Below are 15,697 nucleotides of genomic sequence, written 5' to 3'. Positions count from 1 at the left end.
AGCCAGCCTTGAGCGATACGGAGAATAGCTATCTCATTCGAGGCTGGACGCATGGGGCCTCGGGCAAGACGGAGATTGGGCTCCTTGCCGAGGCCTCCCGTGAGAGGTCTCGCGCGAGGCGGAGATTGCGTCAGGGCGCCGAGACCTCTCGTGCGAGGCCTGAGGCGAGGCGGAGAGCCGGTGGGCTTGGACGGGGCTGGTGATGAGCCCATGGCTTACCCTCTAGCTTTGTTGTTGATGGGATTTAAGTGACCCATTTGGTGTACGCTCGGGGTACCCTATTTTCTGGTACCCGACAGTGCTCACTGTAATTTTTTGTAGCTCCATAATAATTAGTTTGCTAAGGTAGCTAAATAAGCCCTAGTTCAAAAATATATATTTAATCAATTAAATGCCAAAACACCTTGGAATTTTAGAACTAAAACATTTTTCTAGGGACAAAGCCTTACTTGACGACGTTGATACGTAGACCAACACGTTAGTCATTAAAGCTAGCTCGTTAGCTTGTGGAGCGTAATCGTATATTTAAGAATTGCGGTTACCGTTGATTAATTGTGTCTCTGCATTGCATCCACGTATACCATAATAGGAAGAACGATGAATCATGGAGTCGACCAAGGTAGCGGAAAAGATGGTGCCTTGATGATCGTGTCACCTTGATAGAATGCTAACTTTTGGTTATATCTTACCCAGGCAAACCCCGGTGCATAACCCATATTATTCTGTACTTTATCTTATGCTTGTGCATTAAGTTTTAAGGAGTTGAATAAAAACCACTTGCATATATATATATATATATATATATATATATATATATATATATATATATATATATATATATATATATATATATATATATATATATATCCTTATCCTATGAGTCATACTAGTATGTCAGTATCGTGTAGATTGCTATGCTATAGGACCCGGTAGAAGTCGAGTGATTACCTGTCACTCGCGAGAGATAGGAAAGATATTATTATTGTTATTGTATTACTATCACATGGAATATATATGAATGATAATTGAAGACCGAATGGAATGGTACTTTGGATCTGGACTTGGTTAGGCATTCGAGCGAGACTCGGATTGCACTTGTTCCGCCTATGTCGGTTAAGGACCGACCGTTGCATTAGATTCTAGTCAGATCACAGACTTATTATCCTAAGCACATACTTGCCTATGGGGGCAGGAAGGCTTATTACTCTCTTGTCGTGGGTTCCAGCTCTTTTCGGACCAATTGATTGGAGGCGGGGTTGGTGGAGATCTAAGCACCACACTGAGTTCGTGACTCAGGTGTAGGGGCTTGGAGTTCAAGTTTGGACGAGGACCTAGACCCCTTGACAGGAGAGTGGTGGGTTGGTCCTGCTTGTGCCTGGAATATAAGCGGGGCATGTGTTTCGGGGTACCCAGCTGAGATACATTGGTTCACGAATCGTCGTGTGATACAGTACGACTTGGCTACGATCTAGCATCGTAGTAAGAACTGGAATATGAAAGATGGTAAAATGGTTCTAATTGCTTACCACCTACTTGAAAGTAGTATATGTGCTTACATAGAATAGTTAGTTAATGAACTAATAATGACTGCTAATAAAATTGAATATAAGGACGAACGTTTAGTAATGTTCCTGTAGATGCAATAAATCCATAAGCTAGATAGCCTTGCATATCCTTAGAGTCTTTTTTTCTCATAACGGGTAAGTCTTGCGGAGTACAATTGAGTACTCAGGGTTTGTCCTACCCTGTTGCAGGTGATAGATGAATGCTAGAGCTGACACTTATGTGCAGAAACCTCCTGGTGGGCTCAGTGAGAATTTCCTCAACGTTACGGACATAGAGTTTATTTGAAACTTCCACCCAAAATGTTTTACAATAGAAAAATTTATAACCTGTTATGATGTATATAACAGATCATCATATTAATGTTTGACTTGACATTAAATGATTTTATTTTCGCTGAAACTCTGGTAACATGGTTATATTTTGCTGTTATAAACAATAAATATTATACTCTGATGTTGCACGGAAAGTGATGTAAGAAATGGCTAAAATATTATAAGCTTTATTCTCCTATTTATGATCCTGTTGAAAAATATGGATTTTCGAGTTCTCCCATGGGGTGTGCTCGGCAGAACTGTTTAAATTAGCTCACTCTTAGGGTGTTTAGTGTCTAATGAAAGACAAGCACCATTGGAAGTAAGTTATTTTAGGCGGTTCTGCCACACGGGTGAAGCTCCAGATACGCGGAGCTCGCCCCTTGGCGCTCGGAGAGGCGAAGTAGTCCTCCCGAATCGCCGCGGCGAGTGGAGGCTAGGCGATGGTGACGACCTCTGACTGCTCCACCATAGATGGATCGATCACCTGTGCTTACGGTAGGGAGGATCCTAGAGCTTGATCGATGCGCTCGCCAAGATCCAGCACCGTGTGTTCTAGCTAATGGACGTGATTGTCGACTTCAGGCTTCTAGGTCATCAACTCCGTCTTTAGAGTCCTCATCTCTGACATCGAGCTCTTGAGCTCGTTGATCCCCTTCGAGTTCTCGCTCAACACCACCAAGATCTGCCCAATTGCTCTTCTGGTGTTGCCATGGCCATCTGCCCGCGCGTGAGGTATGGGTGCAATGCTAGAATCATGATTTCCTCCACAAATTGACTCGCGGTGCTTGGGAATTACAAACAAACCTCTGGCGGTAGCAGCTCACTGACCTTCGGAGATCTCGATCAAACCCAAAGCGTTTGCAGAGTCAAACGATGGGATATGGAAACGCTGCGATTACGGATCGAACGGCTCCGATACCAGGATGTAACTGGAATGATATAGACGGACGATAATTAAGTAGTATTTGGGTGGAAACTCGGTTAAACGCCGGCCGATCAACGAGATCGCCGTGCGCCACCGCCGCCGCCCTCAGGCACGGTTTGATACGAGTCCGAGTTCGAGTCCTCCACGTCTTTCTCTGTCTCGATTACAAAGGGGAGCCTAGTTGGGCTCGCCCTCCCTCATCGGCCACGCAGGGTCCCTAGTTGATCCATTCTGGGCCGAATGTCTTGTGGCTGGGCTTCTTCAGTCGATTCAGTCTGCTCACCTCTCCCATTAGTTTCCTTGGCTCCTTGTCGCTCTTCTCTGATGTCCAGCCTTTATCGCTGACCGTGGAAGTAGAGGCACCATTGGTGACACCACCTATAGTTGGCCATGCAACCCGAGGCACGACGGCACAGCACGAAGCCTGTTTTTTAGCCCGACATGAGCATGGCACGGCCAGGTGACATGCGGGCCCGGGCTGGCCCGGCCCAAGGGAGCAGGCCGTGCCTGGGCCGTTGCTCAGGCATGTGGGCCGGCACGGCACGCCCTGCTACAGTCGAGCTGGCCCGCTGGTGGCCTGGTCTGCTTGCCGTGGTGCTGCCTCCCCGGCTCCCCTCCTCATATGGCCCCACGCGGCCATGCCCCCACCGCCCCACGCATCCCTCGCCCATCCCCGCTGCCTGCTCTGCTCTTCAGCTCTCCCTCTCCCTTTCGGCCTCTCCGCTCTTGCTCTCCCTCTCCCTCTCGGCCTCTCCGCTCTCCCTCATCGAGCTCAGGGTGCGACGACGGCCCCTCCCCTCAGAAGTCCACGCCCCCACCGCCCCACGCATCTCTCGCCCATCCCTGCTGCCCGCTTCGCTCTTCGACTCTCCCTCTCCCTCTCCCTCTCGGCCTCTCCACTCTCGCTCTCCCTCTCCCTCTCGGCCTCTCCGCTCTCCCTCACCGAGCTCAAGGCGCGGCGACGGACCCTCCCCTCAGAACCGCACGCATGGTGGCGCAGCGCGGCGGCCTCTTCCCGTGGCGTTCTCCCTTCTTCCTCGCAGGGTGGCCTCCTCCCCACGGATCCGGGCACAGGGGCGGCGTAGAGGCCTCCTCCCCACGGATCCACGCACAGGGGCGGCGCAGAGGCCTCCTCCCCACGGATCCACGCGCAGTGTGCCTCTCCTCCGAGGCTCCGAGCTCGCTCTCCCTCTCCTCAGAGCCCCGTGATTTTTGTTGTTTTTTTATTTTTCTTACTGGAATGAGATGAACAACCTTGAGCTTGCCATGGCCATTGACGCTGTGGATCTGCCTCGAGGCCTCCTCCATGGCTCCATGCACCGCCGCCGCCACCGCGCTCCCGTGCTGCCCCTCATGTTCTTCCCTTTCCTCTCTCTGATGCCGCCGATGCGGCCGGCGGCCAACTCGACGCCGTCATCGCCTGCTGAAGCGGGCCTTGGGCTGGCCCGGCCTCCCTGACAGGCCGTGCTTACCGGGTCGGCCCCGCACGAAAAACAGCCCAGCAGGCCATGCCTGGGCCGTCGGCCAGGCATGGTGCTCGCCTCGGCACGGCCTGGGAGGCCCGGCGTGCCGTGCCGGCCCGACCCCTATCGGGCCGTGCCGGGCCGGGCCGGGCCGGCCCGTTGGCCATCTATAACACCACCCCAGCTGAGCAGCCCACTATCGCGCTACCGCTATTCGCGCATGATTAAAGAGAGCGAAGTTCCCAACAGCGGAAAGTCTTTGGAAGTTCGAATCATGGGAGCATGAGAGCGGCGGTCCGCACGAGGCGGCCACGGCCGCCACGGCCGCCGCCGGAGCTGGCCAAGGCGCCGATTTCGCCGACGACGCGGAGTAAGCCGGAGAAAGACCTCTCTTTTTTAACCCTCCCGATAAGGGCGTTCAAGCTCCGCCTGGCTAATGGTCCACCGCTGGCGCCCACGGCGAAGGCCTTCAAGTCCTACTCCGAGACCTGCACCTCCCTCCTCCGCCTCTGCCGCGCTACGAGAGCCGCCTCCACCGCCACGCTCGCTTACGCGCCCTCCTCCGGTTGCCTGCCGCTTGTCCTCTCCCTACACGCGCACACCCTCCGCTCTGGCCTCGCTGCCGACCGCTCCGTCGCATCGAACCTTCTCACAGCCTACGCCTCCTTCGCGCGCGCCACGGACCGTGACCGGGCCTTCCGAGACTTCGTTGCCGCCGATGCAGCATCCTCCTTCACTTACGACTTCATGGTGTCAGAGCACGTGAAGGCCGGGGACATTGCCTCTGCCCGCAGGCTATTCGACGGAATGCCCGAGAAGAGTATCGTGTCGTACACAACCATGGTCGACGCGCTCATGAAGCGTGGGTCTGTGAGGGACGCTGTTGAGCTCTATGAACGATGCCCGCTCCACTCGGTTGCCTTCTTCACAGCCATGATTGCTGGGTTTGTCCGCAATGAACTCCAGAGGAATGCATTCCCTGTGTTTCGCAAGATGCTAAGCTGCAGTGTGAGACCTAATGTGGTTACTCTGATTTGTGTGATCAAGGCCTGTGTTGGTGCAGGTGAATTTGATCTTGCTATGGGTGCGGTGGGATTGGCAATCAAATGCAGCTTGTTTGAAAAGAGTATTGAGGTACACAATTCTTTGATCACTCTGTATCTAAGAATGGGAGATGCAGCTGCGGCACACAGGGTGTTTGATGACATGGAGGTGAGGGATGTCGTCTCATGGACCGCATTACTTGATGTGTATGCTGACTTGGGTGACCTCGAGGGAGCACGGCAGGTTCTTGATGCAATGCCTGAGAGGAACGAGGTCTCCTGGGGTACTTTGATTGCAAGGCATGAGCAGAAAGGTGATCCTGCAGAAGCATTGAGGCTTTACAGCCAAATGCTTGCTGACGGTTGCAGGCCAAACATTTCATGCTTCTCTAGTGTGCTCAGTGCTTGTGCTACCCTTCAAGATTTAAGAGGAGGAACAAGGATACATGCCAATGCACTGAAGATGGGCTCTAGTACCAATTTGTTTGTATCCAGCTCTTTGATTGACATGTACTGCAAATGCAAACAATGTACTGACGCTCAAAGGGTTTTTAATTCCCTCCCAGAAAAGAACACAGTATGCTGGAACTCTCTTATTTCAGGTTATAGCTGGAATGGGAAAATGGTGGAAGCAGAGGATCTCTTCAAGAAGATGCCTGCAAGGAATTCAGCTTCATGGAATGCAATGATTTCTGGTTATGCAGAAAATCGACGATTTGGTGATGCACTAAATTATTTCTGTGCAATGTTGGCTTCAGGACAGATTCCAGGGGAAATCACCTTGTCAAGTGTTCTTCTTGCATGTGCAAACTTGTGCTCTTTGGAGATGGGCAAGATGGTTCACGCTGAGATTGTCAAGCTTGGAATCGAAGATAACATCTTTATGGGGACTGCACTCAGTGACATGTATGCCAAGTCAGGGGATTTGGACAGCTCCAGGAGGATGTTCTATCAAATGCCTGAAAAAAACAATATCACTTGGACTGCCATGGTTCAGGGACTTGCAGAAAACGGCTTTGCTGAAGAGTCTATTTTGTTGTTTGAGGATATGATAGCAAATGGAATAGCACCAAACGAGCATACATTTCTAGCTATTCTATTTGCTTGTTCCCACTGTGGTTTGGTGGAGCAAGCCATACATTATTTTGAAACAATGCAGGTACATGGTATCCCACCTAAAGATAAACACTACACTTGCATGGTTGATGTCCTAACTAGAGCTGGCCGTTTGCCAGAAGCAGAAGAGCTTCTCATGAAGGTTCCAAGTAAATCAGACACAAGTTCATGGTCATCTCTTCTGAGTGCTTGCAACACTTACAGGAACAAGGAGATCGGTGAGAGGGCAGCAAAGAAACTTCATGAGTTGGAGAAGGATAATACAGCAGGCTATGTGCTACTCTCAAACATGTATGCATCGTGTGGTAAATGGAAAGATGCTGCTGAGACGAGGATACTGATGCAAGGGGCTAACCTTAAGAAAGATGGTGGGTGCAGCTGGTTGCAATTAAGAGGACAATATCATGCCTTCTTTTCATGGAAAGGGAAGCATCCTTTGTCATTGGAAATTTATGAGATATTGGATTTGCTGATGTGGGAACTTACTACTTGAATTTGTTGTGATGTTTGGTCAGCAGTGGGGACAGTTCTGACTTCTGAGCAAATGAGGATTCCTGTGTATTCTCAATTTTCATGAAGGTAAAGTAGCAGACTAGAGTTGATGGATAATTAACTTCCTGAATGTGTGTTCTCTTGATGCAGTGACTTGCACAGGTATTCAAGGATATCTCCTTCTAAACAGTAGCCATCAGCAAATTCTGTTGGCAGATCATGAATGCTTTCATGGTGGAGAATTATGCTCTAAAGTTATTGCAATTGAGTACACTTATTTTGAACATAATTGTCATGACGCTCTACTTCACCCAGTTCCTGAAACTTTTGGCAACACAAGATAGCTCACATGATTTGAACTAGCTTCAGAATAACAGTAGAGAAATTACAGCTCCCCTTTCCAAAAATTTGAATCTGTCAACTGTATCTTTTCTGGGCACCTCTGCTACACACAAAGTGAAGATTACAGTGGTGATGCTCCAGAAGATGTAAATATACTACAAATAGTGTTTCAAGCTCAAGTCTAAGCATAACTACAATGGGTTGGTTTCACTGACATAGTGACATATGATGATATGACCCTGATTTGGTGCTATGGGTTCTCTTTTTAATTGTGTGCCTATGAAGGGCTATCATTCCAGTTGGACAAGAAGAATTTTTATAATGAAGTTTTGGAAGGTCTCCCCAATTCGTTGCATCATTTACCATGAAAAACAGGTGCGTATCATTATGCTGAATGTATATTATGTTGTTTGATCATAAGGCAAGAAGTATTTTTTCTTGAACCAGAGTAGAGCTGCCTGTCATTATTATTTTAAGAAAAAGAATGAGTAAATAAAGGTAGGAAAAGTCTGAAGGAAAACGAAAGGCAAACTAAGAAACTAAAGGAAAAAAAGGAGGAACAAAAACTAAAAACTAAACAAAGAGAAGAAAAGGAAAAGAATGAAACATCAACAAAAAAAAAACAAAGCTTCTTGAAGATAATTCATGCATTCTTGTTTAACTTAATTTAATGAGTCCAGTTTGAAAGCACTTGTCTCTTTTCAGTTGAAGACTTGGAAAATATAAAAAACATCTCTGGGTTGCCTACATGTATCTTATTGATTCAGAAGACATGCAAGGGGAGTGAATTTTTTTCGTATTCTGGATTCTGCAGTAAGTTTTTCCCGTAAAAGTTTATGGTTAGTCAATGAGTCTGTATACTTACTGTGTCAATTACTGTACTTGTAACAGCTATATTGATGGTTAAATTGAATCATAACTGCGAAAGGGATTCCATTTTGGACCTTCATGCTTGTACTCTTGTTTTTTTCCCTCGAACATATAGGAGAGCTGCGTGCCATTGTATATTAATAGAAAGAAGTGGTCCGATTACACACCGAATCCACTGCTTGGGTTAGTATTTTTTTACATTCACACCCTATGATTGTTGGTGTACTGCCCCGCTACTACTACTCCACCATGTTCCACTTGTATAATTGTATTCTTTCTTTGTGCTCGTTAGTTTAGTCCTCCAGACCTGGAAGCTGTCTTAGAGCAGTGGAACTGGAACACCACCAAGCACTGAAATACGGCACTTGTGCCCTAACCATACAGCCCTCCAAAACACTAATTTCTTGAAATGTGAATTGTTAGGTGCAAACTAATCTTTACATATGTGGTTGCTACTGTTAAAGGAGACCTACTGCTGTTAATTTATTATCTAACCTGTGTACAACTGTGACTCTGTGACACACCTTAGCCAAACTCTTAATGGATACCTACTGTTGTTGTCTACTGCTCACTCCTCTTATTCTTGCAGATGAATTAGTCTCGATGGCTCTGATACACTCAATTCTTCGGTTCTTCCAGACTTGAGAACTGTCTTGGAGCAGTAGAACTCAATCAAGCACTGAATTCAATTGTGCCCTACTGTAGCCTTGTAAGCCCTCCAAAGCACTAGTTTCTCAAAACTTGAATTGCTAAGTGCAAAATCTTTGCATTGTAATTGCTACCGTTAAAGGAGACCTACTGTTGATCTAACCTGTGTGCAATTGTGACCTTGTGATGTACCTTAGCCACACTGAGATGGACGGCAAACCTAATTCTATATGCTAATGTTCACTAGTGTTTCTCTTCTTGCAGATTAATCAGTCTCGATGCTTCTGATACACTCAGTTCTGGTTCTTTGTCCACATGGCCACATGGGATGATCTCTGGGACTGCGCAGACTCTTCGATTCCTGAATCACAGTCGTTATCAGCTTATAGAAACCCAGATGCAGCACATGTGGCTCAGCAGTCTAGCAATCGGTGTGCTGTTGCGCTCTACTGAAGCACATGTGGCAGGTGATCCATCATCCGCCGTGGTGTGGTGTGTACGCGCGGGTGCGGCTTGACACCCCACGCGGCGCGCCCGTCCGATTCCGACCCGTCAGCTCGGTGGTTCACGTCGGCGGGACCGCTCTTCTTTGTTCCGAACCTTCCTCACCCTGCCCGCCTGGCCACACCCACACACCCAACATCGCGCAATCAGCGACGACCCCAGGCCAAAGGCCCAGCCAGGCAAGCAGTGTCACTCAATCGGAAAACGCGTCGCCTTCAGGGAGTCAGGTGCGTCTTCTAGTCCGCTGGTTTCTCCCCTCGCCTTCTCTTCCCCAACTCACCGCACCGAGCCACCTTTACCAATTTTTTCTCCCTTGTGCTTGTTTTCTTGGTTCGTCCCAGAGAGCGTTGATCTCGCCTTTGCTGGTGGTCTGGTCGGTGGCAGCGGTGACCTGTGATGGAGCCCCTGGAGGTGGCCATAACGATCATATTCGACGCGCTGCTGCTTGTGTTCATGGTCAAGCTCTTCTTCGCCATGTTCCAGATGAAGCTGGTCGTCATCCTCTTCTACCTCGTCATCCTCCTCTTCGCCATGGCCTTCTCCGGCCGGGCGCCCAGTAGCTTCTAGCTCGTAGCAGGTGGCAAAAATCTTTCTTCCCCGGTTCCCCCCTTCTTTCGTTTCTTCTCCTTTTGAGGGTATAGATCGGTGGAGTCGTGCATTAAGACTATCATCTCGGTTTTTGGTTTCTTCTTACGTCCTGTGAAAACATTAAGACCATCATCTCGGTTTTTGGTTCAAGACTATTTTTTCTCTAGAAAAAAAAATGTATGCATGATCCGAGGCGCAAATTGCGTACGCGTGAAGAGAAACCGTGTGCTCAAAACACGTGAATTAGTCAATCTAGAGCTTCTCCTACGTTTCATACTTCTGTTGATCTATTTCTAAGTAATTCGTGCTGTACCTTCTGCCTTTTTGTTATGGTTTCGTGGATCACAGATAGAGAGCAGTGGTGCAGATGAAAATAGATGAACAGTGAACAATGTTGCTTGTGTAAGTTTGACACTTTTTCCCTTGGAAAAACTTCCCATATTTATGGCTTTTTGGGGGGTAAGATGTAAAAAATAGTGTTTCTCTTGCTTTTGATAAAATAAAAGGGGCTCCAACTTCTCCTAGAACCCTAACTCTCGCCATGTGGCCTCCATGATTAGAGAAGGCCCCGGAAGTGCCGAAATGTAGTCTTTCTCGGTTGCACGCATCACTGATTTGTGCGATAGAAAAAAAAAATAGGAGCATCGACTTTGGTGGGTATCAGTCTGGCCCTGTTCGCTGGTCTGAAACTGGCTGAAAAATACTGTTCCAGCTGAATTGTTGGGAGAGAAAAACACTGTTCCGACTGAAAAAAGAAACCGAACAACGCGTTCTATAACTATGCCAGAGGATGCATATAGCACACTTTGTCCTACAAGATCATAATTTATATCATTTTTTAAGGCAAAACTGTGGGGGAGATCCCCACAGCACTTCATTTTATATTTTTAAAACTTAAGATAGTACAAACTTACAACAGGAATTAACTATAAGTATGTAGCCAAAAACAGAAGGCTGATCTTAGATCATCCTTAAAGCGAACAGTGTTTTTCTCGGGCGTCTATCACCAATGGCCCTTTTCTCGTCCGCATCGTATTTTGTGGACTGCCTTTTCCCATTAGTCTACATATACAATTGTTGTGTTGTGCTTTGTATATTCACGGTACATTCTCGTCGTGATGATAGCATGCGCTGTTGCAAAATTGACGCCACACTCACACAGAAAGCGAAGCAGGGCTGTCCTAAGTCCTAAGTCCTAACCCAGGCGTACAGGGGATGCCTGTTTAAGATAGAGAAGAAATTAGTGCGCAAACAATATTCCTCCAGGGCGTATTAGCTATGGTTTTTATTGATATTGAGTGAAACCATTATTGGGCCTATTGGCAACGGCATCAAATGGTAGGGAGATTTTATCCAAACCGGAGCACTTTTTATTGAATCTGTTAGGGGTGTTCTGTTTGTGGAATGAAATAGTCCACCATCATTTTACTCTTTTATTTGGTTTGTGAAATAGAACGAGGTGATGAACTCACTCCTTATAAACTACTCCATCCGTTCCAAATTATAAGTCGGCTTTTTTGGTTCATCCATTTTGTTATGTATCTAGATATATTATTACAAAATAGATGTACCAAAAAATCAAAGCGACTTATAATTTGGAACTGTGGGAGTAATAATTAGAACTAGTAGGATAAATGAGGTCATGCCACTGGAGTGTTTGGTTTGGAAAATCGACCTATTCTAGGTGATGCATCATGAGCCTATTTCTCATACTAATACTAATTATTAGCTTATGAGGAATGAGGTGGTGATGCATCAACCTATTCTATTCCACAAAGTAAAAAAAAAAACTTGAAAGTGAGACGATGATGGACCACTTTATTCCACAAACCAAATACACTCATTTGAGAAATGAACTCACGATGTATCACTCAAAACAAACACTCTATTTCTTCCTCAGGTCATAGATTAGTGATGTTTTGAACTGTCTTAAGTGAACCATTTTTAAAGTGATGCCTGCATTACCTTTTTTGTATTGAGTTTGGACATTTAGATATAATGCTGGTAGATTTGTCTTAACGGGTACTTTATAAAATTATATTTTGCTGTTCTATAAATATTTTATATCAATACTAGTGGTCAAAGTCATTTTTTCTTAAAACGTTCTCAATAGCCAAACTGTCGCATATTTACGACCGGAGGAAATAGTAATTGTTTTGGCGAATCTAAATTTGGCAAACTAGGTAAAATATGCATTAAGATCAAATAAATTCTAGGTGAGGGCATTTCATTGTGACATGAAAAAATTATTATTCGTACACGTGAGTTTTGGTGCCAAGGTGGAACTACGTTTTTCAATACTCCATCCATCTATAGGAATAAATATACTATTCTAGCTATAGTATTGAGTTAAACCATTTCACTTTTCCTATGTGTCAGTCGCCTAAATTTTTTGATCTATTCAGGCAACGTGTGCTCCGTCGATATTGCTTCAAGATTTTGTGGACCCGTTTTAAGTGTCATTGATTAGAGAGCAATGCAAATACATGTCGCCTGAACAGAAGCCTATTTCAGGCGTCTGAAGTATAGCAGGTCCCAAACTATTTTCACCAAATTTAAAAAAAGGTACTAGCATTTGTGATACTATTTATCATAATTGTTGATACTAAATTTTTTTCCTGCATACTTAATTAAACTTAAGACCAAACCAAAAATTGCATTCTTTTAGGGGACGGAGATATTAGAAAGCAGAGATGGACTTTATCAAGTTAGGAGAATTAGCAATAGCAATACTGCTCTGATCGCCGAATATAAAAGGCTTCTTTGATCCGATGACCTCTCTTCATAGAACATGATTCGTAATTATTTTGGACAGTTATGAAAAATGAAATTCCCCATTAAGGGCGAACAATGCGATTCTTTTCGAACAAGTATTTCAGACTTCGAGTTGGGATCAGTGATTTGGCTACACCAATTGTCACATCAAAGAAGCAACGTCAAACAACTGGTTTCGGGAGTGGTTAAAATAAGATTTAAATCATTCGAATCATAACAGCGTACTGAAGTCCAATTAAATCTCACGAGGAATTGGTTGCCGGCAAATTAAGCTGTTGGCCTCGTCATTCTGCTTTACCCTTGTTGGCCTTGGCGGCTTTGTAGGCGGCGCCGTGGAAGTTGACGAAGAGCGCGAGCAGCGACGCGTTGAAGACGGCGTTGAACACCCAGCCGGCCATCCCCTCGCAGCCGCCAGCGGTGAAGTGGAGCCACAGCATCACCACGGAGGCGGCGAAGCTGAAGAGGAACTGCACGATCTGCAGCTCCGTGACGGCGCGCTTCCACCGGTTGGGCCAGCGCAGGCCGACGCTGCAGGAGAGGTAGTAGGAGTACATGACGACGTGCACGCCGGCGTTGGTGACGAGCGCGATGGGCATCAGGGACTGGCGCGTGGCGAGCCAGAGGTAGCACATGGCGACGACGACGGCGTGGTGGTAGACGTGGAGCAGCGTGAGCGGGCGGTGGGCCAGCAGGATGAGCAGCGTGTCGCCGAGCTCGTACACCTTGGAGAGGTAGAACACGTGCGCCCAGAAGAAGACGGGGCCCGACGCCTCCGTGGCGCCCCGCGGCGGGAAGCAGAAGGGCCACGCCCACCGCGGCGCCGCGGCGGCCGTGGAGAGCGCGCACCCGGCGGCCATGGCGGCGGAGAGCGCCAGCAGGACCGCGTTGTGGGCCGCGGATGCCGCGCGCAGCGCCGGCGGAGGGAGCGGCGGGAGGCGGGGCAGGACGAGGCGGCGGAGGACGAGCACCGCGGCGAGGTAGCCGCAGATGACGGCGGCCGCGAAGGACGCCGTCGCGCCGACCGTGCGGCCTGGCTGCCAGCGGAACGAGGCCACGGCCGGCTGCTCCACCAGGAGCCACCGCACCCGGCTGAGCAGCGACGCGGCCGCCATCGGTCACGCCTCGCTCGCTCGCACCGGCCGCTGGAACTGAATCAACTGATGACTGATCTGCTCGGTGACCTCGCCTGCTCCTTCAGTCCCTCCCTGTGTGGAGTTCCACGTGCCACGTCGTGCTGGGCGAGGGCGAGGCGGTTGCAGTATCGGGAGGGAACCGCGTTGGGCTTGGGCCGTTGCCACTCACAGTGACGGTGGAACAGCGGCCGCATCCAGTCCGTACGGCGAATAAATCGTGACCGTCACGTGATAGGCGTGGACGTGGGACAAGGCCCAGACGGACAACAATCGCATTATACTGCAAAAAATTCTGGCCAAGCGCCTCCATGAACACTCGGGCAAGTTTGGGGCGTATACGGCTGCTATCTTCTCCATGCTGAATGAGTGGATCTGTATAGGTATTGCTGATGCTACCACACAATAAGCAAAGTTTATAGGTATTGCTTACCTCTGCCTAATTTCAATTTTCACAGCGTGAGAAAACGCATACCACATTTTCATCAGTTGAGGCATGCCCAAAAAGAATGTAAGCATTAAGCAACATCATGTATCGACAGAGCCAACAAGAAAGACCCACCGAGAAGCAGAAGGGCATGGGCATGATTGCCTTCAAGAGTTGTGTAATATGGCATTCCATTCCCCCGGGCCCTGAGATATATTTTTTTCCCTGCAGTTGCAGGCTTTGAAACCCGTTCGTTTCGCTGAAATTTGGGTTATGCTGATTTGTTGTGAGAAAAAAACATTGTTCGCTCGCTGAAAGTACTGTTGAAATAGTTCAAAGTTGAGGTAGCCTTATGAGTTTCCTCGCATTAGAACATGTTCTTCAGCCACAAAAAAATAAGGAAAATAACCTCATTTACCACACTGGGGAAAAGATCGAGCTTGTCAGATACAAAGCCCACAAAAACACGCGCAAGACACCTTTCAACTCTAGTTCTTGGATCACCATCATGATATAACATACTTGGCAAATTTTGATGCATTCAAACTAGAAATTTAGCTACTGCTGATCAACATACTCTAGATGTGTTAATATAAAATCTTAATATAAATTTTACAGCGTTCCTTTAACATCTCCTGTGGGATACCTCGATCGAGCCTCTAAATATTCCTTTAAGCCAGGAGCATAGCAATCCATTACATCAGAGCACAAATGTAAGCACACTCAACCACCGAATTCATCAAGCAATACAACTCCACTGAATTAGCCTCGGCAAATCACCTCCGGCAGGGAAGAGGCAGCCGACAAACTCAGAACTCAGAAGCAGCAGTCGCAGTCGAAGGGACACAGCGGGGTGCCACCGGCGTCGGCCTTGCCGAACCCGAGCTCATCGGACGAGTATATGGCGAGCCCGTCTGCAGTGCGCCGCCGCGGCCGCTTCTCCTCGAACTCCTCCTCGTCCTCCTCCTCGTCAGCCACCCGACCCTTGCCCTTACTCCCCGGCGCCTTGTTGCTCTTCTTCTTGCTGCTGCTGCCCCCCTCGGCCCTCTCCTTGGGCTTCTTCCTCCTGTTCCCATGGGCCAAGGCCTCCTCCCGCTGCGGCGGCTTCCGCTTCTTTCCCGCCTTCGCGGCGCTGAAGATCTCGTCGATCTCGTCCCTCACCTTCTGCTTCTTCGGCTTCTTGACCGCTGCCGCCTGCTCCGGTTGCTCCTCGGCGGGCTTCGGGGGCTTGGGTTTCTTGTCAGGGGAAGGGGACTTGGGGTTAATAGACGGCTTGGAGGCAGTAGTAGGCTTCTTGTTCTTGTGGGATTTGGTGGCCATCGCTGTGTGAATTTTTGCCGCCGCCGCCGCAGGCGTCGTCGTGGTTGCAGAAGGCGGCGAAAAGGGTTTGCGAACGGAAGGCGCACGATTAGAGGAAACTGGAGAGGCAAAATAAGTTCGTGGCCCTAGCTAGGAGTGGGAAGACCCATATTGTGTTGAGCTAGCCTACTGCAG

The 15,697-nt window shown here is 48.1% G+C and overlaps 3 protein-coding genes across 7 annotated transcripts; 1 reads left to right on the top strand and 2 right to left on the bottom strand.

Moving 5' to 3' along the window:
• The first annotated feature begins 4,485 nt into the window (after positions 1-4,485).
• On the top strand, positions 4,486-9,507 carry LOC136521364 (pentatricopeptide repeat-containing protein At2g13600-like). Of its 5 annotated transcripts, XM_066515107.1 has the most exons (5): positions 4,486-7,636; positions 7,967-8,074; positions 8,153-8,314; positions 8,721-8,840; positions 9,044-9,507. In XM_066515107.1, the coding sequence occupies exon 1, from the start codon at positions 4,551-4,553 to the stop codon at positions 6,918-6,920; it is 2,370 nt and encodes a 789-aa protein (XP_066371204.1). In that variant the 5' UTR covers positions 4,486-4,550; the 3' UTR covers positions 6,921-7,636; positions 7,967-8,074; positions 8,153-8,314; positions 8,721-8,840; positions 9,044-9,507. The 5 variants fall into 5 exon arrangements, with proteins under 5 accessions (XP_066371204.1, XP_066371218.1, XP_066371211.1 ...); XM_066515121.1 differs by lacking the exon at positions 7,967-8,074; XM_066515114.1 differs by lacking the exon at positions 8,153-8,314.
• Positions 9,508-12,828: 3,321 nt separating this feature from the next.
• Positions 12,829-14,459, bottom strand: LOC136521395 (fatty acid elongase 3-like). Its single transcript, XM_066515132.1, has one exon. The coding sequence runs from the start codon at positions 13,756-13,758 to the stop codon at positions 12,931-12,933; it is 828 nt and encodes a 275-aa protein (XP_066371229.1). The 5' UTR covers positions 13,759-14,459; the 3' UTR covers positions 12,829-12,930.
• Positions 14,460-14,717: 258 nt separating this feature from the next.
• LOC136538388 (uncharacterized protein C6G9.01c-like) lies at positions 14,718-15,697 on the bottom strand. Its single transcript, XM_066530363.1, has one exon. It carries the CDS (start codon positions 15,521-15,523, stop codon positions 15,020-15,022), a length of 504 nt encoding a protein of 167 aa, XP_066386460.1. The 5' UTR covers positions 15,524-15,697; the 3' UTR covers positions 14,718-15,019.

This window comes from Miscanthus floridulus, chromosome 2 (assembly GCF_019320115.1).
Source record: "Miscanthus floridulus cultivar M001 chromosome 2, ASM1932011v1, whole genome shotgun sequence".
Classification (NCBI taxonomy): Eukaryota; Viridiplantae; Streptophyta; class Magnoliopsida; order Poales; family Poaceae; genus Miscanthus; species Miscanthus floridulus.
Note: the sequence above shows the minus strand (reverse complement) of the source record. Positions and strands in the feature narration are given on the sequence as shown.